General features: G+C 49.0%; 2 protein-coding genes across 3 annotated transcripts; one reads left to right on the top strand and one right to left on the bottom strand.

Moving 5' to 3' along the window:
- The first annotated feature begins 1,751 nt into the window (after positions 1-1,751).
- Positions 1,752-4,861, top strand: LY6S (lymphocyte antigen 6 family member S). Of its 2 annotated transcripts, none has more exons than XM_012752940.3 (4): positions 1,752-1,838; positions 2,467-2,537; positions 3,104-3,220; positions 4,131-4,861. In XM_012752940.3, the coding sequence occupies exons 2-4, from the start codon at positions 2,486-2,488 to the stop codon at positions 4,349-4,351; spliced, it is 390 nt and encodes a 129-aa protein (XP_012608394.1). In that variant the 5' UTR covers positions 1,752-1,838; positions 2,467-2,485; the 3' UTR covers positions 4,352-4,861. The 2 variants fall into 2 exon arrangements, with proteins under 2 accessions (XP_012608394.1, XP_012608395.1); XM_012752941.2 differs by having other exon boundaries at positions 1,806-1,848.
- An 11,338-nt stretch (positions 4,862-16,199) lies between these two features.
- On the bottom strand, positions 16,200-16,511 carry LOC109731113 (large ribosomal subunit protein eL34-like). Its single transcript, XM_076004666.1, has one exon. It carries the CDS (start codon positions 16,509-16,511, stop codon positions 16,200-16,202), a length of 312 nt encoding a protein of 103 aa, XP_075860781.1.
- Positions 16,512-27,261: the final 10,750 nt, after the last annotated feature.

Genomic DNA, 27,261 nt, shown 5'->3' on the forward strand with positions numbered 1-27,261 from the left:
GTAAAGTAAAACAAGCTTTCAGTGCTTTAAAGCTTTCCTCATCACACAGGAGCAAAACGGATTCGTCGTCAACGCACAGCACAAACTATCATGTGGACTATGAGTGCCAGCTATGGGCAAGGTTTTGTGGCCGGTGAGTGCGGTCCCGAAGTGGTTAAAGGCAAAAACCACAATCTAAAAATCTAATTAGCAAGCACTTTTACAAAAATGAGAGAAAGCATTAATCTTACATTTCTATCTTGTTTTAGTACAATGGGGGGGTGCTTGGAGCCTTGAGATGGGTTTTGTAGGAATCACTGGCTGCAGCTAAGACTTCAGCTGAGAGGAAGCCTCTGAAGTATCCTAATCATGGACAACATTAAGCTTAGTTGAAATACAGTCTGCATTCTGTGATCTAAGTCAGAGCACATTTCACTAGGTCCATGAAACATGTCAGGCACCTCAGGGGTGCAGGGTGTTTTGACCCCAGACTAGCAGCTATATCTTGTGGGCGGTTGTGCCATGCAGCACTGCCCTTCTCCTTAGTTTCTGAACTTAATTACACTAGTAGAGGCGAGATGGCAGATGCAGAATCAGATAAGGGTCAACTGAAAATATTCCACTCTCCTAAGCAAACAAGCATAATACAGAAGCTACTGGCTCGTTATTGGCTACCTATGGTCCTTAGGCCCTAACACCCAAGGCCCACAGGAGCTCCCGAGGAGCAAAGACCTTCTGCAAAATAGTGGTTGGAGCCAGTTTGCTTCTGTCACTGAGGTCCCACTGGTCACTGTGCCCATCCCGAACCTGTGGCTTCAAGGGGCCAGCACAGTTGGTTTTCCCGGTGGGGAACCAAAATGTTACAGCAAGTGTTACAGCGGGTGGTCCCTAGGACAAACTGAGCGGCACATGGAGAGTCAGAGAATCAAAATTTATTTCGTCAGCTGGCTCAGAGAGCCTCACCACCAAATTCTGAGGCCCATCTACCCGATTTTTCCCACTTTTATTAAGTAGGGGTGGTCCGAGGGGTGGGTATCAGGTGTAGGTTAGTTGATGTGTCAGGTAATAGTTTAGTGTTATGTTGATATACCAAGCAATAGGGTAGTTGATGCACCAGGCAATAGATTCAGTGTTACGTTGATGTGGGCAATAGACTAGTTGATGGGCCAGGTAACAGGTTAGTATCATGCTGATGTGGGTCTTCCGTGAGTGGTTTGGGTCTCTGGTGGCTGATGTGCCAAGTAATAGATGGGGGTTTCCCTTATCAAAGTCAATGACTCATCATTGTAAGTAATCCCTGTGAGGATTATGGTGGATGAATGAATAACTCACATATCACTTACTGGCTGCTGTAGGGACCCTGGCAAGGGTTTGGAGCAGAGTGTGAGATCCGTGCTTGCGCCAGGCCCTGCCTTTGACTCGGCTTCTCCAACTCTGCAAATGCAAACGCCCATCACTCAGACTCAAAGCCAGCTGCCTCACAGGGTCATGCCCCTCACCCATTCTGTCCATCAGCAAGTCCTTGTGGCCTCCCAAATAAGACTCCAGTGGGTACAATGAGCACTATCTGGGTGATGGACACACTCATAACTGACTCAGCATTACAAAAGTGATCCATGTAACCAAAAACATTTATACTCCCTAATGTTAATGTTTTTTGGGGGAGGGGGAAGCAAGTGGCTTGGAGTCACTTCCTGCTCCTGTCTAAAGTTTCTGTGATGTGGAAATTCATCTGCACCTTCCAGCTCTGGCCAATGAAGAACAGCCCAAGGGGAGGAGCCACTCTCTGGGGCAGGTGCTCACTGCCTGGAGACTGCTGCCACTCCTTAGAGTTTGCCAGGCTAGCCAGAGGGAAGCAGGTGAGAAAAGGTGGGCCAGGCCTGGGAGGGTGCTAGTGGGAGGACAGGGCTCTGGGTGAGAGCGGCTGGATGGGGAGGAAGGAATGGGGCGGGGGTGGGGGGATTAGGGGGCAGAGCTGGCTTTTCGAAGGACAGGGTGGGAGAGAGTGCGGGATGCTCCAGACACTGCTCCTGTCTGGGACTGGGACGCCAGCTCCCAGGTGCTGGGTGGTTGAGGGCTGCTCTAGCACTCAAAACTTTTGTCTCGGCCGGGTGCGGTGGCTCACGCCTGTAATCCTAGCTCTCTGGGAGGCCGAGGCGGGCGGATTGCTCAAGGTTAGGAGTTCAAAACCAGCCTGAGCGAGACCCCGTCTCTACCATAAAAATAGAAAGAAATTAATTGGCCAACTAATATATATAATATAAAAATCAGCCGGGCATGGTGGCTCGTGCCTGTAGTCCCAGCTACTCGGGAGGCTGAGGCAGGAAGATCGCTTGAGCCCAGGAGTTTGAGGTTGCTGTGAGCTAGGCTGACGCCACGGCACTCACTCTAGCCTGGGCAAGAAAGCGAGACTCTGTCTCAAAAAAAAAAAAAAAAAAAAAAAAAAAAAAAAAAAAAAAACTTTTGTCTCTGCATCCCTTACCCTAGAAGGAGCTGTCCCCGCGCCATGAAGACCTTTGCTCTGGTCCTGTTGATGGCCCTGCTGTGTGCAGAGAGAGGTGAGCTGGGCGGCACTGGAGAGAGTTCTAGGAAATTTGCATTTCTGGTGTGTTCCCAGTGTGCCCACAGTGTGCTGGGATTGGTGTTTTGTGGGTGGGTATGCTCAGATGTCCTGTATGCTGAAGAGGGTTGGCCGTGGGCTGCTATGTTAGTCGGTGCCTGAGGTGGCTGGTGTGCTCATCTGGTGCCTACTCAGTGCTCGTGACCATGTGTGCTGGCTGTATCCTTGTCTGAGGACGCTCAGGGTGCTGGGTGCTGGTGTGTATTTCGAATTGAGCACTGCCAGCCAGTGCATCTCCATCAAGGGGGTTGAGTTTTAAGGTTGCCAGGCTATGTTTTGCAAGCAGATGTGTGGGTCTGCTGCACCAGCCACAGGCACAGGCAGCAGGTGCTGGCCAGGGATTTGCTGTGGGTGATAGTGGTGTGTGCTTATGGATGCAAGGGGCTCACCAGGGGTGTTCTCACATGTCCTGGCACCTGCTGTCGTCACCCACTGATATGGTCTGTCTGCTGGGACCAGAGGTAACCTCCCTGGGGCCTCACCTGACCATGCTCTCTCCTCCAGCCCAGGGTCTACGCTGCTACCACTGCACTCAGCTCGTTCCCGGGGATTCCTGCCCGGTGGTCACATGCACCTACCCAAATGGGGTCTGTGTCACCCAGAAAGTGACCGCCATTGTGGGTGAGTGCCTGGAGTGGGGTCCTTCTTGGAGGAATCTCTGCATTGTAGACTAAGGTCCCCCTTCAATCCTCCCAGTGCTCTCAGGGCTGGTCTGTGGTTCCTGAGAGGAGAGCAGGGTGGGGTGGGCACTGGTGGCAGGGCCTGTGCAGGTGGGGAGTGGGAGAATGGCAGAGCTGAGGGGCCTGGGCTCCAAGGTGCTGTGGGTCTGCAGAGGCAGATGGGCTTCCAGGTTCAAAAACATGCAGCCCCCTCATCAGGGAAGCCATCCCTTCCCCTCCCAGCATCTGACAGCAGGGCCCTTGCCTCCCTCTGGCAGACTCACACCCCAACTGCAGCTGCCTGGGCCCCCAAATGGCCACTGCCCCTCATCCCCAGCCCATGCTTGGGATCTCAGCTGCTCTATGAGGGAGGGAGGCGGGCCATGAGCATTTAGTGAGTTGTGCATGTGATGGGAGGAGCCAGGAGACAGTAGCTTCAAGCTAAAGGAATGACTCTGGAGTGGTGGAGTATTAACCGGGCAGTGGGAGGATGAAGGAGGGCTTCCCTGGAGCTTTGTGTCCATGCCATGCCTTCAGCAAGGTGAGGCCTGTCCCTGAGCCTGGTGGCCTGGACAACTGCCCTCACAGCCTGCTCACTTCTCCAAGGGGAGGGCAGAGGGGGGCTACCTAAGTAAAGAGCTCTGCCCCAGGGGCCTGCTGCCCTTCTTCCTGGTTCCCTGGGTGACCTCAGGCCTTCACTGCCCTCTTCAGCCTCAGCATCTTTGTGGTCAAAGGACTTCTGGTGACCTTGGTCCTGACACCTCTGGTTTTTGCACTCTTGCACTGGCCATAGCCTTTGAGGTACTGAGATGCCCTGCAGCAGGGCTCTGGGGACTGAGGGGCTGTGGTGCTCACCTCCCCCTCTCTTGCAGAGTCTCAGGAAGTGAAAGTAGAGAACAAGCTCTGCCTTCCCACCTGCCCGCCGGAGGACTCTGTAATTCCGCAATTAGTCCCAAACTTCACGATGAGCTACAAGATATCTTGTTGCAAGGAAGACCTCTGTAATGCGGGGGTCCTGGTGGTGGGCAGCACCTGCGCCCTGTCTGTGGGGGTCCTGCTCAGCCTGGGGTCAGTCCTCTGGGCTCTGCTGTGAGGGCCTTCCTGGTCCCCTCCCCTCACATCCCCTCTTGTGTCCCAGGCCATAGCAGGCTCCTCAGTCTGAGACTGCGTTAGCATGTAGTTACATGGATTCAGGGCTGGGTTTTCAGCCATGCGCTCAGGGGAAGGAAGTGGTCAGGGCAAAGGTGGGGGCTTCCTTGTCAGGGGACCCTGGCCCAGGCGTGTTCCTAGTGTGCAGATTTAACAATCGCTGTGTGGACTAGCCCGTCCTCTGGCCTGGGGCCTCCAACCCGCACTTGCTGCGAGGTGGCTGCATTTGATCCACCTGGCCTCAGAGCCAGGGGCCCTGTCGCTGACCCTGGGGCCACAGGAAGACCACAGGCCACAGCAGGAGTCCAAAGCTCCCACCTACGCTGCCACTCACTCACTGAGGAGCCTCAGCCCTACCTCTGTCCAAGCAAGGAAGGAACCGGATCTCTGGAGGCCCTGTAAGCCTCCCACACGTGGCCCCCTCAAGGCCAATAAACACTTGTCTGCTCACTCACTCAGCACTTTCTTTCTGTTTCTGCTAGTCCTGAGGGCCATCCACCGCACTCTCTGACCTCAGCTCTCAGCAAAATACCAGTCAGCACCCTGGGCCCAGGGAATGTTCCTGGGGCTTGAGTGTCCAGCCAGCCACTGGGGCCCCGCACAGTCCCTGGTTCTTAGCTCTCCTGGCAGAGCTCTTGCCACATGGCTCTAGGGCACATCGGAGTAGGGACACCACAGAACCATTGGGATGGTCACAGTGGAGGCAGGGCGGCTGTGGCCATCAGCTGTCCTGACGTCTCCGCCCTGGTTGGGCTTCTCTGATGCCCCCTGGATTGGCCGGAAGGGGTCCTTCAGGACTGAAGCTCTAGACAGAAAGTTCCCCCAAATCTTCCAAGAGCACCCACCTGTGCTGGGAGGGGTCCAAGTGGACCTAGAGATGGGAGAGTGTCAGTTGCCAGGGGCACCTTCAGTGGTGGTGGCCCCTGCTCTGATAGCCTCATCACATCCTGGGTAGATGACTGTCCCCGCCTGGGGTCAGGCCTGGTCCTGCCACGCCATGAGCAACTAGCCTGTGACCAGGTCCTGGCCTTCGTATGCTGGCCAGCTGTGCCAGAGGTCTTGGTCCGAGACGTCTTTGTCCCTCTGACTCTCCACAGTGTGACAGGCATGGGTCTGTCTTCCTGGACTTGGTGTGCTGAGCAGGGTAGCTAGAGCAAGATGCCCCACTAAATTTGAATTTCAGATAAATAATAACTTTTAGTATAAAAGTATATCCCAAGTATCAGTAGAAGTAGTTACTTGCTGTTTATCTGAGATTCACATTTAACTGGGCATCTGGTATTTCCATTCGCTCTGTCTGTAAACCCATGAGTAGATCATGCCAAGTGCCACCACGGACAGCCCCAAATCCGTGTGGCTGGCACAGAATCACAGGGGTGTGGGCAGCTGTGCCTGGGAGCCCTGCTGGCCTCTGAATGGAGGCACTTGGGTTTACCCCATGTCCCATCCTGTCCTGGCATCAGGAGCCACTCGCTGTGCTTTTGCCTGAGCCCCGAGCCGCTGCGCCCTCCTCTGGGCGGCCGCTGGCCTTTCTGCCCCGGGAGGAGCAAAGACAGAGGGGCCTGGCCGAGAGGCTGAGTGGGACATGGAGCTCAAGGCAAGAAGAGGGTCTCTGGAGCTTTCTTCCCCACAAGGCCCTCCCTGCTACTTTAATCTCATCTGACTTCTGGAAAACAAACCCAACTGCTTTTCCCTCATCTCCATAGCTTTTCCTCCCATACCCTGGGGGACTCCCCACCCTGCCTGTCCCCCAAGCACCTCAGATCCCAAGGGAAGAGATATGGGAAACTTTGGGGAAATGTCTCATCTTTCTGGTAAAACATCAGGTATCTCAGCAAGTGATGCTGGGGAGGTGGGCTCCGGCCACTGCCCCACCCAGGCCCATGGTGACCTCTCTGCTGGGACACGGCAGCACCTGACACTGGCCTGCAAGACTGGGTGTCCCCTACACTCCCTCCCATCCCCCACCTCCCTGATGCTGGAACGTCCCAGGCACTGTCTGCACAGGCTGCTTTCTCCTCCTTCCCAGATCCCCACATAATCAATTCCTCACGTGCTTTCCTGGTTTTGCTCCCATGTCCCCTGTGCAGGGCCCCGCCTGACCACCCCACTGAGAAGTGCAGTCTCCTGCCCACTGTGCCCAGAGGCCAGCTCAGCCCACTTTCTCCCAAGCACTCGTGTTTTCTCCGTGTAAGCCACTCACTCGTTCTGGTCATTCCTTCTCTGCCTCCTTGTGCTGTGATGAAAGTTTTATTACGACAGAGAAATTTCTTTTTTTCTCTCTCACTCAGTAGTCTGAGTTCCTAGCACACTGCCTGCCATAAACCTCGAGTGAACAGTGGGTGGGTGGGTGGTGGGGTGCTGTCCCAGGAACTGCTTGTTTCCTAAAAACAACCTTAGGTTGCACTTACTGAGACAAAGGGTAGGAATGTTTTTCTGGCTTCCTGACATACCTTGCCAAATTACTTTCCAGACTACCAACTACAATTCTCAACCCTATGTTGAAGGACACTCTTTAATCTCACACTCACTAGCACTGTGCATTTTAATTATGAAAAGTCTTTGAAAATTGGGTGGATAGCAGGGATGGCAGCCTGCCATGTGCTCTCGGGATAGGGCGAGGGAGCCTTTGCACTGGCAGGCCTGTGTCCCCTGCAGCTAACCTCACACCACAACCAACTTTCCCTTCATAGTTGCCGTCTCTTGTTCTTCCCTGCCCTTTATAAACCTGTCTGTACAGAGCAGAATAAGGCCTGGGACCAAGGGCCAATTCAAGATCAAAACCAAGGCCAAGATCAAATCTAAGGCTTAGATGAACCAGGTTGACACAAGGCCAAATGCCAAGATAAAGACCAGAACCGACCAAGGCCTAAGCCAGCACCAACCAGGCTTGACTACCGGCTGTGACAGGCACTAAGGGCCAGGCCAGACTGAGGGAGGGCAGGGTGTGGCTGTGCTTGGGTGGACGCACGTGGCAGTGGGATGGTCCTTAGCCTTGCTGCTGGGCTCCTGGCCCGTGATCTCTGGATATTTTAGCTCAGTGACCGGTCAGTGGAAGATGCCCCTATGCACCACTGAGTCCCGTGGTCTCTTCATGTATGACCTTCTAAAGGCTGGTTGTCCTCTGGGGACTCTGGGGGCTGGAAGAGCCCCCAAGCCTTCTGGGTACAGCGTGGGGGGTGCTGGGAGAGCTTTTGTTGGGGGGCAAATGAGGTCTGCAGATTCAGCAACTGAGCAGGGAATGGGGCCCAGTCCAGTTCACAGATGAAATAGCAAACAGAACGATGGGAACTATAACTAGAAAAAGTTACGGAGGCCCATAGACACCCTGACCCTCCCCCGGCCACTGCCCCTGCCCCACCCTGGCTGTGTGGAGGTGATGGTGACAGTGAATGGGGCCAAATGTCTGCTGTGGCTGTTCCTGGCTCCCCTGAGCGCTCGATGCTTTGCTTCCTACTGCAGGTCTCAGTTCCCTGCGTGGAAACAGCCACCAGGTAACAGAAGGAATGGCTTGAAGAAATGGCAAAAATATTTCCTGTCTCTTTAAAACACTAGCCACTCCTTTTTGAGAACTAAAACCTGCATTCCAGCCTCAGGCCAGGGGTTGGGAGGGGCAGCGCAAGTTTTTTGTTATTTGAGCAACAGGAGATGGCTCAACCTGGTAAAGGGAGGTCCTGGGTGGAGGTCACAGGATTGTCCTCAGCAGAGATGGGATGATCAGAGTCACCAACTGTGGTTGAACAGTAATTGCCTGAAGCTGAGAACCCGTCCTTTAAAAGCTCTGTGTTTCTGCTTGTTATGAAGACGGTGCCATCTCAGACAGAAGTCTCCATCCTGCTCCTTTGCTGGCAAAGTAATAAAATGTCTCTTTCCTTCCTCACAAACCATTTGTCCTCATTATTCTGATTTGGCCTTGTGGACAAGTGTTGAGCTTTTGGTAACAGATTTGGTGTCCCTGGTTTGGGCCATTGGCTTCCCAGTAGAATGGCACCCTGTGACTGCTGGAAGAGGCAGGGAGCAGCTCCAGGACAAGCCACGTGTGGGAGCTTGACGTCTTCGGGTAAGAAAGAAAGGGATTCCTACCACGTGCCAGGGTTCGATTAGCTCCAAGGAGGCCCATGTCTTTCTGCCCAGATGGACGCAGCTCCAACCAACCTGAACTGATGTGAGGCTCTGATCTACCCCGTGCCAGAGGCTGGCAGCCGGTTGGGGAAACTGCCCAGTGCAAGGGTCTGGCTTGGGGCAGCTAACACCCACCACAGCCATTTTGATGCCCAGGGAGGAAAAATGCCTGCCGGGTGCATGTGCTCACAACTGTGTATCATGCCCAGCAGAATTCCTACAGCCTTTGGTGTTTTCCTAGAGCGGGAGCAGGGTACTTAAGAAAGAAAATTTCTTTTTATTCACATGCCACTGCCAGCGCCGTGCCGGCTGTCTGTGGCCACTGTGAAGGCAGGTTCAGGGAATCAGGGATGCTGTAGGATACAAACTAACCGCTATCTTGGCTTCTGTACCTTAGCTTTTGTAATTTGCTTGCTTGCTTGCTTGCCACTTAGCCTGACTGAAGCTATGACAGGCTTCTACAAAGTAAAAGAAAAAAAAAAAAAGAGAGAGAGAGAGAGAGAGAACAAACAAGGCCCCAGGGAGGAAACTGGTAAGGCACTACCTGACAAGGTAGTGCAAAGTCCATGGGACCTAGCCAACCAATCAGTAAATCAATACATGGCCAGCATGATCAGTGCGTGGACAGCTTGAGTGGGATGTGTGGGTGCTGGGTGGGCTCCGGATACCACTTGTAACCAGTAACCTGAGTTGCACAACAACTAAAAGTATAAAACCTGTGCTAAAACCTTGCCAAGGGTCTTTGTCTAAAGAGACCACTGAGCTGGTGCTCTGGGACCTGGACCCTAGCTCGAGCTAGCTTAAATAAACCTCCATTTGTTGCTTACGTTGGTGTGAGCTTGTTACTCTGACATTCTGTTCTGAGATACAGAATTCTTGGACACAACAATGCCCCCGTGCCTTCTGTGCTTCTCCGGCTTGTGCAGGTGGAAAATGCGGCCTGTGATCTCGGGAGAGCCGCAGCTCATTGCTGTGTGGGGGCAGGGCGGACAGCCTAGTAGTGCCAGCCTGAGAGCCTCTACCGCTGTGGGCTGGGGTAGGTCACGACTGACACTCTTCAGTCATGTGCCCCTAAATTGGAACTCGGGATAAGAATGGTCTCTTCCTCTAAGACCAGGAAGAAAACTCAATTTGGCCAGGAGATGTTTTATAATCAGAAGGGTAGAAATTATGTACAGTTAGTGTGCTTTTTGTAAAAAGGGCATTAAAAATAACATTGCCCAGAAGTCACAAAGGCCTCCAGACAGTAAGAAGCCCCCAGGAGAGAAAAAGTTTTTTTATGTCCAGGACTCAGATGGCAAAGGAGGAGGCCAAGGCCCCTTCCTTCAACTATCCCCACAGGAGTCCTGGCAAAGATTGACAGTGGGGAGTCAATGGGTGCCTATCTGCATGGACAGAAGCCCATGGTCACAGCCCCATCCCCTGCGCCAGCCTCGCTTGGCTGGTACACCCCCACACATACACCTGAACACATAACCACACAGGTACACCCCCATACACACACCTGAACACATATCCACACAGGTACACCCCCATACACACACCTGAACACATATCCACACAGGTACACCCCCATACACACACCTGAACACATAACCACACAGGTACACCCCCATACACACACCTGAACACACATCCACACACAGGTACACCCTCATACACACACCTGAACACACATCTATCTACACAGGTACACCCCCATACATACACATGAATACACATCTATCTACACAGGTACACCCCCATACACACACCTGAACACACACTCATACACAGTTACACCCCCATACACATCTGCACATGTGCACCGACACCTTGTGCGTCTTGCGTGGAACTTTTTTATGTTAATATTATATATTTAAAAGTATTGATCTAATACTTAAAAATATTTCATCTCATTTAATATGTAAATAGATTTTTCTGTATTTCTTCTTAAAATTTCTTTAAGTGTTAAATTACAAATTTTCCATCGTGGACACTCCACTGTTGCAACTCTGTCTGAGCATGGTGGTCCACACTGTGCTGCTTCTTTGAGAATCCTCCAACAGTTCTCTCCCACCAGGCAGCCTCCAATGACTGGGCTGGTTTTGAAGACACTTTTATCTTTTCATTTTGAAATCAGTTCACACTTACAAAAAAGTTGCAAAAATAACAGAGTCCTGATATTCCCCTGACCAGCTTCTCTAAATGCTGACGTGTTGCATAACTACGTGATCAACATCAACATGCAGAAATTGGCCTTGATACTGGATTCCCCATGGATTGCTCCAGCGGCCCTGCCCTCCCCGAGCCCTTGGCCCTGGTACCCGCCCCTGGCCCCAACCCAAGTCCCAGCTGCCACCACCACTCCTGATTGCTCCTCCACCTTTTCCTGCCTTCCTGGCCTTGATTCATCTCCTAGGGTTTCAACCCCACCTCGTTTTAAGATCCTCAAGTTAGTCAACATCATCAGTATTCTTGACGGTTGTGGCTCCCTTGGATTTACTCCCCTGCTTGTGAATTGAAAATGACCTCTGGGCCCTGCACACAAGGAAGTCCCTCAACCCTCCGAGGCTCAGCTGCTGGTCACACTCCATACACAGTTCTGCCGGCATGCAGGGCATTAGGGGGTGCAGTGTGCATGGTGTGTGAGTGTGAGGTTTGTGCTCATTGTTAGAGCGGGAAACCGTAGGACCACAGAACAAAGAGACAGGGTCACTGAGGCTGAAATCATCAAAAGGAGTTTTATTGACTAGCTCGAGCTAGGGTCTAAGTCCCAGAGCACCGATATGGCGGCCTCTATTGGGACAAAGACCCGGTGCACTGTGGGACGGAGCCCTTTATACCCCAGGTGCATCACCTGTCCACACGCTTGACCTTTACATCGATTGGTTGGCCCCTTGTGCCCACGTGCTTGCCCTTTTGTTTTATCCCCAAAATTACTGCGATCAGCCCACTCAACCCAACTTCTTAAAAACAAGCAATATACATAAGCTAAAAGAAAGCACCTTAGCCTGAGGCTTCACACTCATGAATGACGTGTGAGTGTGTCGACCTAAATAAATGACTGAGGCAAAAATCTCAATCAATGGAGGTTAATTTACCAAGATGTTGAGGATGTGCTCGGGACCAACACCAATCACAGACAAACAGACAAGCCGTGGCTGTTTTTCTCAAGGAGAGGTGGGGACCTTCAGCAGAGAGAAGGAAAGGGCAGGGGAAAAGGGGCTGATGAGGTGGTGGTTACATTCTTGTGAGGCCCAACAAATCCACATTGTATGTAAAACAAGGGAGCAAGGGAGCATCAGTTATGCAGATGTCCCTGGGCAGGTGGAAGAATGTCTGACTCTGTCTTGTCTCCAGTTCTGTTACCTGTAAGATCAACTTGTAATTCATTCTTAGTGTGCAATCAAACAGGCTTTAGTTTAGGTGCCAGACAAGGTACAATTTGCATGTCCTTGCTTTTGGGAGGTCATTGAGGAATTTCCTTAATGAATGATCTCTGGGGGCTGCTGTTCACAATGCCTGAAGCTTCCACCTTCTCTTCTGCACAGAGAGTTGGCCATTGAGACTTTGAATTTCTTTTTACAAATGCAAGTGTCTGTGTGACTATGTGCGTGTGGGAAGGGGTGCCCACGTGATGTGGTGGGTGAACAGTGTACATGTGGTATGCACAGTGTTTGTGAGTGCAATGCATGTGTGTGTTCTCGGGCTGGTGTGTGTGTATGTGGTGTGTGTGTGTGTGCATGCTGTGATGGTTGTGTGTGTGTTAACTTTTGTGTTAACTTTTAACACCCCCTCCTTTGAGATGCCCCATCTTTTGGGGCCAATGTACACCCTCCACATATTGACTTAGGATCTTATGTGTAATTCCTGTCTCCACGAATGTATAAAACAAACTGTAACCCAGCTACCACAGGCACATTGTCTCAGGACCTCTGGAGGGCCTGTGCTCTGGGCCAGCCACACATATTCAGCTCAAAATAAATTATTTTACAGAGTTTGGGTTTTTTCCCATTAACACTCATACTTGGGCTCTTTGTTCTGTTCCATTCAACTATGTGTCTGTTCTTATGCTAGTACCATGTGTCGACGGAAAAAGCCAAACTCTGTAAAATAATTTTAAAGAGATTTATTCTGAGCCAAATTTGAGGACCATGACCCGGAGCCACTGCCAAGAGGCCTTGGGCAAGTGGACTCGCTGTGGCTGGGTTACAGTTCAGTTTTATACATTTTCAGAGAGACGGGGTTACAGGCAAAGTCACAAATCAATACATGAGAGGCATACATTGGTTTGGCCCAAAAAGGTGGGACATCTCGAAGGGGGGGGGGCTTACAGGTTATAGGTGGGTTTAAAGAGTCTTTGGCTGGCAATTGGCTGAGAGAGTTAGACTTTATCTAGAAGACCAGAAAGGATATGCTTACTTTAAGATAAGGGTATGAGCACTCTGGGAGGTCCAGACAGGAGGACATTTTAAATTACAATAGGCGCCTGCTAGGATGCTTGAGTTAAGATATTTTAAATTTATGATAGGCATCTGCTAGGATGCTTGAGTTAAGACAGGGGCTTCCTATCTTTTAGGTGATGTTAATGCCATACCAGAATCAGGTTGGGAAGTAAACCACTGCTTTATTTGGTTAACAAAAGCCGCTTAGTAGGAATTTACCATTCGAAAGCCTGACCCAGCTGGCCTCCTTAGGAAAGAGTTTTTAGCAAAAGAAAAAGATCAGAGTTCAGTCCTCACATGCTATTTTGGTTACTATAGCTTTGTAGTATATTTTTGTAACAGATGGAACAGCCTAAAAAAGGGTAAAATGTTTTACAAGTTGTGTCTTTAAAACCCACTCTTTTTTGGGAATTAAAACCTGCATCCCTGCTGTGGTGGTTGTGTATGTGTGTGCTGTGGCTGGTGTATGTGTGCATGCTGTGGTGGTTGTGTGTGTGCTGTGGCTGGTGTGTGTGTGCATGCTGTGGTGGTTGTGTGTGTGCTGTGGCTGGTGTGTGTGTGCATGCTGTGGTGGTTGTGTGTGTGCTGTGGCTGGTGTGTGTGCATGCTGTGGCTGGTGTGTGTGCTGTGGCTGGTGTGTGTGTGCTGTGGCTGGTGTGTGTGTGCATGTTGTGGTGGTTGTGTGTGTGCTGTGGCTGGTGTATGTGTGCATGCTGTGGTGGTTGTGTGTGTGCTGTGGCTGGTGTGTGTGCATGCTGTGGTGGTTGTGTGTGTGCTGTGGCTGGTGTGTGTGCATGCTGTGGTGGTTGTGTGTGTGCTGTGGTGGTTGTGTGTGTGCTGTGGCTGGTGTGTGTGTGCTGTGGCTGGTGTATGTGTGCATGCTGTGGTGGTTGTGTGTGTGCTGTGGCTGGTGTGTGTGCTGTGGCTGGTGTGTGTGTGCATGCTGTGGTGGTTGTGTGCATGCTGTGGTGTTTGTGTGTGTGCTGTGGTGGTTGTGTGTGTGCTGTGGTGGTTGTGTGCATGCTGTGGTGTTTGTGTGTGTGCTGTGGCTGGTGTGTGTGCATGCTGTGGTGGTTGTGTGTGTGTGCGTGCTGTGGGTAGTTTATGTGTGGTGTGTGTGCGCATGCTGTGGGTGGGATGTGTGTGGTGTGTGTGTGCTGTGGGTAGTTTATGTGTGGTATGCTCGTGTGCTGTGGGTGGGATGTGTGTGGTGTGTGTGCATGCTGTGGTGGTTGTGTGTGTGCGCTGTGGCTGTTGCATGTGTGGTTGTGTGTGTGCATGCTGTGGGGGAAGCGTGAATGTGTGCATGTGGGGGATGTGTGCATGCTATGGTGGTGTGTGTATGTGTAGGGTGTGTGTGCCGTGGGTGAAGTGTGTGTGTGTTGTATGTGTGTGTGCTGTGGGTAGGGTGTAAGTGTGTGCATGTGGGGTGTGTATGTGAGGTGTGTGTGTGCATGTTGTGTGTAGTGTGGGGGAGGAGAGGGGCCCAGGAAGAGGCGTTTGGCCAGCAGAGCTGGCACAGGCTCAGGGTGGATGTGGCCCTAGCAGCTTTCAGTTTCCTTTTCTCGGAATTGTACCTAGCACCTCTGCCACCAGCCGCCCCCGCCTGGAGCCCTGCCAGGGCAGTGGAGGGAAAGTAAGTGTCCTGCCCCCACCCATCCAGAGGGCCAAGATGGGGTGGGGGTGGGGGGCTGAGGCAGGTGGTGAGGGGACTGGCGCCCAGTGGACAGGGAGGGGTGTCTGCAGCCCCACCCAGAAGTCCAGTGTCTGAGCAGAAAGTGTCCCACCCATCCCCACGAGGTGCTACGGGGGAGAGCCCTTCCTGTGGGCCTGGGGAGGCCACTGGTTGCATAGCAGGGAGAGGCTTCCTTGCAAAGTCAAAATCTCTGTCCAGAAGGGAGAGCCAATTCCTGGAAAACAATGCAGAACTCAGTCCCAAGGTCATGTGGGGACTTGGCCCCTCCCTGCCCCTCCCAGCCCCTCTCAGCCGCCTTCCTGAGTGGGTCCTAGTCCCAGGATCCCTCCCACATGGGCAGCTCCAGGAGGTTGGAGGTGGCGATGGGGGCTGGGGGTAAGGGCAGGCAGGATAGGCAAAGACCCCCAGGACCCAGGGACCCTCCATCTAGAGGTGGCAGGAGGCCAGGGGACCAGCCTTCCCCAACAAAGTGGGCTCCAAGCCCCGCCAAAGGCCGTGAAGGAGTAACACGTAGAAGATGAGCTCAGGGAAGGAGGCAGCAAGCAGGTCAGGCAGTGAGAATCATGTGTGCCACGTCCCAAGACAGTTCAAAGGAGCAGGACCCCCAGGTATCGAAACTAGTGCTTTGCTCATGTGAGCTACAATAAAACTTTAATGGACCCCCTCTTGGCCAAGGGGACCCCAGAAATACCCTAAAGCTTAGCTGCTGTCCTGTCATGCACCCTCCCTTCTTGGAGATGTCCTTTGTGGCTCATTAACAGGCCTAGGGCCATGCAAGATAAAGCTTAAACCACACCCGCAGGCTATCTAGGATTAACGGACTTCCTTATCTTAAGTTACAACATGTCAAACCTTTAGACAAAGCTTCCTTTCTTTAACCAGTTACAGAAATCCACTTATAACTTTTTTTTTGAGACAGAGCCTCACTCTGTTGCCTGGGCTAGAGTTCCGTGGCGTCCGCCTAGCTCACAGCAACCTCAAACTCCTGGACTCAAGTGATTCTCCTGCCTCAGCCTCCCGAGTAGCTGGGACTACAGGCATGTGCCACCATGCCCGGCTAATTTTTTCTATATATTTTTAGTTGGCCAATTAATTTCTTTCTATTTATAGTAGAGACAGGGTCTTGCTTTTGGTCAGGCTGGTTTCCAGCTCCTGACCTCGAGCAATCCACCTGCCTCGGCCTCCCATAGTGCAGTGCTAGGATTACAGGCGTGAGCCACCATGCCTGGGGAACTGTTTTTATTCACACCTTTGAGGGTGTCACTCTTTTAGCAAAACCTCAGATCCAATAAGCAGAGCCTGGCTGTGGTCAACATAGACTCTCTACAGATGCCAATTTCTCCCTAGCTCCCCCACCTAGACAGCCTCGCCATTATTCCTGTTTGCCCGGCGGCCATCTCAAAATATGACGAAGAAATGTATTTTGAGTTAAAATATTTCTTTTTTCTTTCTTTCTTTTTTTTTTTTAGCCTTTTAATTTTTATTCCTCAGAAAAGATTCATTTTCTTATTTAGATTTGTGGCTCTGTGTTTGTGCCTTCAACACCTTCACAACGATTTTCGCTCCTCGATAAGGAAAGCATGCTTGATCCTGTCGAGAACACATTTAGCACACATGGAACCACCATAGGCCCTGCTGACATGTTTTTTTGTTTTAGACAACCTCATAAGAACTTTAGGTCTCACAGCACGAACTCCTCGAAGTCTACCTGGGCACACACCACATGCAGATTTTGGTGCTTTCCCAACCTTCTTGGTATAAAGGTAAACAATTCTATTACCAGGGGTTCTGGACAGCCTAGTTTTGTTAGACGCTGTGTTGTAGGAAAGACTACTGTGATGTGTCAAACGTTGGACCATTTTGAGTGCCTGCAGACAGTGACCCTGGAAGAGGCAAAATATTTCTTATTTACATTAGTCCCCCCTTCCCCCCCCTCAAAAAAAACCCCTTCAACATATACAGCTGTTATATTCGAGATTCGCAGGGCCGCAGGACAGAGAGACAGAGTCACCGAGGCTGTAATTATCAAAAGGAGTTTTATTGTCTAGCTCGAGCTAGGGTCCGAGCCCCCAGAGTGCCAGCACAGTGGCCTCTTCTTTGGGCAGGGACCCTCCTTTGTGTGTTAGAGACTCTTTTATAACTCAGTTGTTTACACACTGGTCATGCATCCGCCCCCATAGTGATTCTTACTTCATCCTGCCCCTGATAGGCCCTAACCTGTTCCGGGTCCTAGCTGAGAGACTCCGGTTTCCGCGTTCTGTCTTTCTCCTCTGCATCCCATAATGTACTCATAATGCCTTGCGGTTAGCAAACAAGCAGTAAACAGAAGCTGGAAAGTGTCCGTTGTCCTTATAGCCCAGTATCTTACACAGCCTCTGTAAAATGAGTACATATATCAAGTCAACCTTAGGACTTCAGCCTGAATGATTTCTTAAATGTCTCTTAGAAGTTCATCTCCACAGATGCAAACCCAGGAAGAGACATCATCCTCTTCTACCCATAGTGATAAGGTCACAACATTGAACACTTCCTGTACCCCCTTTTCGAATGTCCATCTTATGTAGATTCACTGAGAACCAAATAGAATGTACGAGAATAGCATCAATGGCCTAACTACACACCTCCTTCACCTTTTTCCTTTTTTCTGTTACCCTTTTTCCTTTAAATGCAACACTCTCAGATGTTCTCAAACCCTTCTGTGGGGAGCCCGGTCCACAACAGATGCTTTGTGGCTTGTGCTTTTCCCAGGTGTGTCCTCAAAATCTTGGCTTAACAAGCCTCAGTTAAGTGTGACTCTTGTCTTCTGTCACTTATTATTTAAGTTAACAGCTTATAGTAAAATTCAAGAAGAGAAAAACAATATGAAGCTGAAACTTTTAATTAAAAGGCAAGCAGAACCTAAAAATGTGAAGAATTCTCAGCCTACCCATATTGAGAGGAATGAGAAAGTGTGTTCAGGTGTTACCGAGAGCTTGATTCTTGTTCTTGGGGCCGAATCAGTAAGAACAAGGACAAGAAGTTGAGGATAAGGAAAGAGAGCTTTATTCATTTGCCAGCAAATGAGGAGGGTGGCAGACTAATGTCTAAAAGACCACCATCCCGCTCATGACAGGAAACTAAGGCTTTGTAAAGGAGTTGTTCTGTAGTTGGACTCCGGGCTACCTGATGGACATCACAGGTCACCCCGTTGGGCAGTCGTTGCTGAGCCAGAATCTGTGATTTTGGTCTCAGGTCACTACAGTCTTATCTTCAACAGTGATGATCTCGTGACCCCTTGGTTAAGCAATAACACCGAATCATCTCCTGTGGTTAAAAAATAAAATGGACAATGAATATCAGGCCAAAAAAGATGATTCTGAGCCTTAAGGTTTAATGTTATTTGCCCTGTTGGGTTTCAAACTTCCTCTTTCACCTCTTGAAAGGGCCTGGCACCTCTTTCTTCTTTTCTATTTCTCTCTTTTGGGGGTCTATCCTATGCCTGTTCTCCCTTGCATTTTGGAAGCAGGTGTATCGTTTGATTTCACAGGCTCACGGCTGGAGGGATGAACTGTGTGGCATCTCTCCCACATCTGATCTAGATGATATTTAGATGAGACATTTTGGAATTAGACTATTGAGCTGATGCTGGAACAAGTTAAGACTTTGGTGTCTATTAGGATGGAGGGATTGTATTTTGCATGTGAGGACATAAATTTGGGGGGGCAGATTGCCATGGCCTGAATGTTTGTGTCTCCTCAAAAATTCTATGTTGAAATCCTAACCCCCAAGGTGATGCTGTCAGGAGGTGAGTCTTTAGGAAGGTTATTAGGCCATGATGGGAAGAGCCTTCAAAACTGGGATTAGTGCCCTTATAAAAGAGGCCCAAGGAAGCTCATTCACCCCTCCCCCATGCGAAGAGAGGGTCACATCTATGAACCACAAAGTGAGCTCTCCCCAGACATGGAGTCTCCCAGCACCTTGCCCTTGGACTTCCCAGCTTCCAGAACCATGAGACATGAATTTCTGTTGCTCACAAACCACCCAATCTGTAGAATTTTGTTACAGCAGCTCCAACAGACTAAGACCCCCTCCTTCCCTTCCCAGCATGGAGGAACCAGCCAGGGGTTTAAGACATGTGGAAGTGGTAGAGATTGGGAAGCCACGCTGAGGTACAGGTGGAGTCTGGCAGCTGTACAAAGGTGTGGACCAGAGACTCTGGCCACCGAGGACAAGGGGTAGCAGCAGGTGTGTGGGGGCTCTCAGAATTCAGGCTGGTGGGCCCTGTGGCCAAAAACATGGACTGTCTGGGGAGCACAGAGGGTGCATGGAGGTCATCAGTGCAATAGGGCGATTGGTAACATTAAGTAAATAAGTAAATAAATATATTGAGGATAATGAAGATCAAGTTGCTCACTGCTGGGGAAGATGTTCACAAACAGAAATCTGAGAGGCTTGAAAGAATCCCAAGGTGCTGGATTAGAATTGAGAGTACTGGTAAGAACTCTTTGTTGTTGAATGGATACATGGTAGGCATGGAGATGATTATAGATGTATGTATGTGTGCACATGGATACACACGTATTTCCTAGTTCTGCCCACTGAGCGGGCCTACTGGCATTTAACACTCTGGCAGCAAGGAGCACACCTAGTTCCCAGATCTGGGTTTCTAAAGAACATCCTTCACTAAAGGAAGGATTCCAGGGCTGAGCAGGGAAAGAAAAAAATGAGCCCACAGCATCTTTTTGTGCCATGAAGTACAGACATAGTTAATGAATGATATAAGCATGTCAAAAGGACATAGAGGCCAGCTTGAAGGGGCTCCCATGTCCCTTCCGGGCGTGAGTAGCTCACACTTATAATCCTAGCACTTTGGGAGGCTGAGGTGAGAGGATTGCTTGAGGACAGGAGTTTGAGACCAGCTTGGGCAATATAGCAAGACCCCACCTCTGCCAAAAAATTTTTCTGTTAGCATGAAGTTGTTCATTGTTTTCTAGCATCATTTTTAATGTTTATAATATCCGTAATAATATTCCTTTTTCATTCTTCATATTATGTGTGGGGACATCTATCACTTTTTAAAATCAGCATCACCAGAAATTATGAGTCTGGAGCCTTTTCAAAGAATCAGTAGTTACTTTGTTGAAACTACTTCCTTTTCAAATAATCAGTAGTAACTTTCTACTAAAGGTTTGTTGAAGGCTTTTCTCTGTCTTCCTCCCTGCGTCTCTAACCTCCATGCAAGAATATTTCCCTTGAGCCTTAGAAACAGCCCTCCCGCATCTATCAGCAATTATCTCTGCTGAAGGATTCTCTCAACTTTTCTTGTATGAGTATGTCTTTATTTTGCCTTCATTCTTCGGGGTATTTCTACTGGAAATATAATTTTAGGTTGGCAGTTAATTATTTCAGTTCAGCAGTTAAATTCTTTGAACACTTTGAAGATCATATTCCCATGTGTTTTTGCTTTTATATTTCTACAGAGAAGTCAGATGTTAGTGTTATCGCTGTCCTTTTGAAGGAAACGTGGCCCTTTTCCCCCCACTGGCTAATTATTAAATGTTCTCTTTGTCTTTGGGTTTCAGCAATTTTACTACGTTGTGCGTAGGTGCTGTTTCTTATTTTATCCAACTTGAGTTTGTAATACTTCTTGAATCTGGGCTTTATTTTATTACCTTCATCTCAACATCTTGAGATACACCATAAAAACTCCCATAACCTGGTAGGTGGTATCCAAAAATTCAATCACAGAAAACGTGGGGGTCTCCTTACTGTGAAGCTAATGAAAAATAATGTTTTTGGTCTCCAGTTACTTTGTGACCAAGTCTTGAGGTCTGGCACCGCCCTATTTGTTGACCAGTGGCCCACGGCTATTGGATGAAGCTGGGAGGTTGGATGGAGTCATGAAGCAGGTGCAGACTGAGTTCACAGGGGCTAGGTGGGTGGGAGAGGCCAGAGCATCAGGCTGTGTCTAGGTAAGTGTTTCCTGCCACTGTGATTCCTTGCTCTACTGAGTTCTTGTACTGGATGCTTCAATCCTAATGCTTTGGTGGGTAAAGAAAGCCCTAAGCAGCCACGATGCACAGAAAATAAAAATTTAGCTTTTAATAAGTACTTCTAGGAAGCTCTGTTTGTTTCCTTTTCAAATCTTCCTTTTATTGTACCTTGGAATCTTGTTTAGTTTGTCTTATTTCCGGTTTATTTTTTGATGTCTCCAATTATTTAAAACTATATACTCCGTTCTGTCTCTTGAAGTGCTATTATCTCAAGGCCTTGTGGAACTAACTCTGCTGTGCTTTGTGCCTGCTGTGTGTCATCCTTGGTGGGCTGCTTCCTGATGAGTGTTGACATCTTGAATCATGAAACAGTCTTCTGGGCCTTAGCTCAGGGCCTTCTGTGTCCCTCCAGGTCTACTTCTCATCTTCTTCCTCCATGTGCCCAGGAAGGCCGGTAATGCAAGAACACACTTTGGTGTAGTGCATTGGCTTGGCACCTCTGAAATTGTGCATGTGCTATAAATTCAGACCCCAAATCTAGCTGAGGTTCAGATTTTCATGTACATCTCTGGGCAGATGCTTTTTCTCCCAGCCAGAGCCCAGGCCGATACAGGCAAACTCCCAGTTCACCTCTCTGTGCTGCTGGGAGAGGCTTCTGTAGCCAACTCCTACTCTGAGGGTGCAGCCTTTCCAAGATCCCACTTCCTGCAGGGCCTCATTTTATGCCTCCCTTGGCAGGGTGTGTCCCCGAGACCCTTTGCCAAGCACCCCGGGTCGCAGCTGGCCGCCACAGCTGCCGCAAACTGTTCTGGGTCCCAGTGCCTGTGTTTCTGCAGCATGACACCAATTCACCCGTAGGAGATTTCCCCTTGTTTCTTATAGATTCAGTATACTTTTGACAGAATCTAACTTTTCCCAGTATCTTGTAGTGTATAATAGCTCATAATTTTGTCAGAAATGAAAGTCCCTTAAAATTCTCCCATCTTCTATTTCAAATAACAATAAATAGCACAATAAAATCCAGACCTTGCCTGAATTCCTCTGCCCTCTACTGGAAAGGGTTCATCCTTTGAATTGTTGCAGGTGCTGGAGCCCCTGCTCAGGAGGGACAGACTGGACTGTGGCCAGGTTCCCCCATCCCTTCTCCCCCAGGGGCGGGACTGAGGACAGTTCAGCAGGTTTCTCCTCTCCCACTGGGACGCTAGGAGGCGAGCCGTTGCCTTCCCTGGGAGAGATGTTACAAGTAAGCTAGGCTGCAACAGGGCACTAAGCAAGAGATAAAGACAGCAAAGATGAGAAGGGCTCCTGCAGGAACTTGACTTCCTGCAGCTCGTGGCCGCCTCTTGCTGGCAATGTGTGGCCACACCATCCAGATCCTCCCTCAAGAGAGCACAGCTAGTAGCCTTGGCTGCTGGAGTTTGCCACTTCCTTCTGGCTGCTCCCGAGGATGACAGGGCATGAGGGGTACTTGAACTGGGCCAATTCTGCCTGAGGTGAGAGTCCTCTGATGAGCAACTTTTGCTCGAGGACAACCCCCTGGGCTGGCTAAGGCTTTTTTACAACTGTGCCAAAGGCGGGAGCTCTTTCTAGGCAATACCCTCCCTGCATCCTCTCTCACAGAAGCCTCTAAAGGGCTCCACGCCTCAACATGTCTTGCAAGCCTAGTCCCATCTTGGAATCTGCCTCTCAGAAGACGCAGGCAGGGCGTGGTGCTAGGAAGCAGCCAGTGACTGGGGTTTTAAGACCAGCTAGCTATGGCCTGCCTGGGGAGGGAGAGCCTACCCAGCATGGGATGTGGGATGGAGGTGGTTTCTGGCCCAAGGCAGTGGTCCATCATGAAGGTTTCACTGACGGTGGCCCAGGCAAGTGTCCCAGTGAGGGGGGACACTTCTGGACAGGAAGATATGATGGCTCAGGAATTTGGAGAGTCTTGGGGACTAGTGTCCACAAGGGCAGCCACGCTGGCTAGCCACCACGCAGTCACACTGACTCTACAAAGTGATCATGACAATGAGTCCTGCAAGTGTGCCTGTGAGGGCCCTGTAGGGCCAGGCAGAGCCGAGGCCAACGTCGAGCCTAACAGAGTTGCAGAGTCCTGGGAAGTTCTACTCCTCAGCCAGGTCTGTGTGCCATGGTCAGGGCTCTGGAAGGGAGACCTCGATGCCTGAGGATACCCTGAGCCCCTAGAGCTCACAGGGACTCTTGTCCCACAGCCAGCAGGTACATGTGGTATGTGACAACTGCCCCTGCTTCAGGACATACCCTGCCCACCTGGCTTTCATGGGTGATATGACTTGATTTCCATTATTATTAATGTGCTATCCTGGCCCAGTTTTGAGGCCCCAGCTGGAGCCCTGTCAGCTCCCTTCTTGAGCAGCTGTTCAAGTCCACACTGCAACCTCTGCCTCATCCGCCTCTCACACAGCCCTGATTGCCCTGGGCCAAGAGCCAGACAGCTAGGGAGAGCCCTGTGCTGTGTACCAAAATTATTCAAATTAGCCAATCCATAGGGAGCCCACAAAACCTAGCTACATCAACCCTGTTGGCCATATACAGGCTGCCCCGACAGCCCCCGCTGGTTGGTACCCTGTCCCTCGGGTGCCCCCTGTGTGGTCCTGCTTGGCAGCCTTTCTTGTTTGGAGGTGTAAGTGACAAACATCTCTGCCTTCCATCTCTTCAAGTGTCACTGTGCCAAGTCCCACATCAAAAGAACTTTCAAATCTTACATAATAGGTGTCCAGGCCTGCCATGGTGCGTTATTCTGTAATAAGTGACTGGGAATGAATTTATGGTATTTTATTTGAACTTTTTGCATCCATATTACTAAATGAATTAGAGTATTTTTTTCATACTATATAAAAATTTGATGAGAAGTTTATATTAGCTGTTAACTGAAAAATGATGAGGTTCATGAGTTTGGAAAGGAGAACTTTATTTCTCATCAAAGGTTGCAGCCTGTGGGTGGCCATTCTGACAGGCTGGGAAGCAGAACCCTGGCCAGAAGCCAGAACACATGTCGAGTCAGGAACAATGGGGACAGGAATTTATACTGAGTGGGGTGGCCAAATATACATATTTAACAAACTATAGAAGGAGTCATGAATATTCAGGAAAAGGGACCATGCACCTGTGCAATAGAGCTTTGTGCCCTTTATGGGGTCTGTGTTCTGAACATGGCAGTCCTCTATGCCAAAAGGTGAAGCAAGGACATGAAAACCCTTTCTGCGCATGCTCCACAGACTGGGTAAACCACTCTGTGGTTTGCGGGCTCTGAGAAGAAGAGAATGCAGGTCTGGATCAGTCATAACATTGCTTTCTGTTTAGCCCTTAGGAAAAAAGTCTGATAGCCATTAGCAAGGTAGGGGATATAATGAGATGTGTCTGACCTCCCATCCTGTCATAGCTGGGAACTCAATTTTAAGTTTTCTCTGGGGTACCCTTGGCCAAGAAGGGGTCTGTTCAGCCAGCGAGGACTTAGGATTTTTATTTTAGTTCACTTAGCTATCTAAAATGTGAAAATTTCCATTCCTTTCTATTTTTTGGAATATTTTTAGTAATACTAGAAGAACCTGTTCCTTACCAACTAGAAAGACTCAGCTTTAAAACCATCTGGACTTGGCACCTTTTGCGATAATAAATCTTTTTGTTTTCTTTTTCATAACATCCTACCATTGGATACAGTAATAATTCTTTTTTTTCTTTTTATTTATTTTATTTTGGCATATTATGGGGGTACAGATTTTAAGGTTTCAATAAATGCCCTTCCCCCCCCCACAAGTCTGAGTCTCCAGCATGACCATCCCCCAGATGGTGCACATCTCACTCATTATGTATGTATATACCCGCCCCCCTCTCCCCTCCCCCCTGTCCAATACCCTATTACTGTAGTACCTGTCTGTCCACTTAGGTGCTGCTCAGTTAATACCAATTTGCTGGTGAGCATATGTGGTGCTTGTTTTTCCATTCTTGGGATACTTCACTTAGTAGTATGGGATCGAGCTCTAACCAGGAAAATATAAGATGTGCTGTATCACCGTTGTTTCTTAGAGCTGAATAGTACTCCTTGGTATACATATACCACATTTTATTAATCCATTCTTGGATTGATGGGCACTTGGGCTGTTTCCACAGCCTTGCAATTATGAATTGTGCTGCTATAAACATTCAAGTGCAGGTGTCTTTTTTGTAGAGTGTCATTGGATCTTTTGGGTAGATGCCCAGTAGTGGAATTGCTGGATCAAATGGTAGATTCACTTGTATCGCTTTAAGGTATCTCCATATTGCTTTCCACAGAGGTTGAACTAGTTTGCAGTCCCACCAGTAGTGTAGGAGTGTTCCCTTCTCTCCGCATCCACGCCAGCATCTATTGTTTGGAGACTTTTTGATAAAGGCCATTCTCACTGGAGTTAAGTGATACCTCATTGTGGTTTTGATTTGCATTTCCCTGATGATTAGAGATGTTGAGCATTTTTTCATATGTTTGTTGGCCATTCTTCTGTCTTCTTTAGAAAAGTTTCTGTTCAAGTCCTTTGCCCCCTTTTTAATAGGGTTATTTGCTTTTTTCTTGCTAATTTTCATGAGTTCTAAGTATATTCTAGTTATCAGCCCCTTATCGGATGCGTAGGATGCAAACATTTTCTCCCATTCCGTAGGTTTACTCCCATTCTCTGTTTACTTTCATGACTGTTTCTTTGGCTGTGCAGAAGCTTTTTAGTTTGATCATGTCCCATTTAATTATTTTTGTTGCTGCTGTGATTGCCTTTGGGGACTTCTTCATAAACTCTTTGCTTAGGCCGATGTCTAAGAGAGTGTTTCCAACATTTTCCTCTAGAATTCTAATAGTTTCATACCTTAGGTTTAAGTCTGTTATCCAGCGTGAGTTGATTTTTGTGAGAGGTGAAAGGTGTGGGTCCTGCTTTAGCCTTCTACAAGTGGCTATCCAGTTTTCCCAGCACCATTTATTGAAAAGGGATTCTTTTCCCCAGCGTATGTTTTTGTCGGCTTTGTCAAAGATTAGATGGCTATATGGGGATGGTTTTATATCAGGATTCTCAGAGCTGTTCCACTGGTCAATATTCCTATTTTTGTGCCAATACCAGATTTATTTAATTACTACAGCTTTGTAGTATAGTTTGATATCTGGCATATTAATACCTCCCTTTTTTTTATGAAAAAATCATTGTATTGACATACGGTTTTCAACATATAAGCAAATTTGTGATATAGTGACAAATATTTCTTTACCAAAAGTAATGCAAAAGTGGTAATATAGTAGCAAGTCTAATAACTTGTAATTTCAAAGTATTGATACACATATACAGTATTTCAAGATTTCTGCAACAACTCTAATGGGAAGAAAAGCACCTGTGGTTTCCACTGTTGATTGGGTCACAGGTACTGCTGATACTCTGGTTAGTTGCTTATACATATATATATATATTTCAGCATATTATGGGGTACAAATGTTAAGGTTATGTATATTGCCCTTGCCCCACCTCTCCCCTTAGTTGCTTATATTTTTGCACTTGATCTTAGCCAAAATGCCGAGAAGCGATAGTTGCTTATATATACACACACACACACACACACACACACACACATATATATATATTTTTTTTTGGAGACAGAGTCTCACTTTGTTGCCCAGGCTAGAGTGAGTGCCATGGTGTCAGCTTAGCTCACAGCAACCTCAAACTCCTGGGTTCAAGCAATCCTGCTGCCTCAGCCTCCCAAGTAGCTGGGACTACAGGCATGTGCCACCATGCCTGGCTAATTTTTTTCTGTATATATTAGTTGGCCAATTAATTTCTTTCTATTTATAGTAGAGACGGGGTCTTGCTCTTGCTCAGGCTGGGTTCGAACTCCTGACCTTGAGCAATTGGCAAGCCTCAGCCACCCAGTGTGCTAGGATTATAGGCCTGAGCCACTGTGCCCGGCCTGCTTATATTTTTAATGGAAGAAAATGCTAAATCCAGTTAGTGGAAATAAAGAGGTAGTGCTTTTCTCATCCAAGTTCACAGACTACCTGGATTTTGCCCCTAGAATCCTTTGGTGTTCTTGAACCTCTGGTTAAGAAACCCAAAAAGGAGAAGGGTGGTTGGGGCAGGAGGAGAAATGTGTGTTAACCCTGTTTGTTCTGGTGAACAATTCAGATCCGCACTGTCCGAGGGTGCCCAGCTGGAAGATAGCCCTGTTTGTAATCGTGCCGGTCCTTGGCCCTCTGGTTGCCTTGATCATCTGCTACAACTGGCTACATCGAAGACCTGCAGGTGCAGTGGCTGGGCAGCAGGCAGGACCAAGTAGTTGGGGACCAAGGCAGCCCTGGATGGGAAGCAGAAAGAGAATGGAACCAGGGCACAAGAGTGGGGGGCTGGGGCTTCCTTCTGGGCTCCTCAAACCGAAGGGAACCCTTACTGGATCTGTGGCATCGCTCAGCAGAAAGTGTGGTGGGTAACTCCAGATTTCACAGGGAGGCGTGGGGGAAGGAGCTAGTCACCTTCCACCAATCAACTAATTGTTTCTCTTTGTTTTCAGGGCAATTCCTTGAAGAGCTAAGTAAGTTCTTTTTCTTACAAGAGGAGAGTAAAAAGCCAGGGAAGGGAGACAGATCAACAAGAGGAAGAGGGGGCCACGGAGG

The sequence above is a fragment of the Microcebus murinus genome, chromosome 7 (assembly GCF_040939455.1).
Source record: "Microcebus murinus isolate Inina chromosome 7, M.murinus_Inina_mat1.0, whole genome shotgun sequence".
In the NCBI taxonomy this organism is placed as follows: Eukaryota; Metazoa; Chordata; class Mammalia; order Primates; family Cheirogaleidae; genus Microcebus; species Microcebus murinus.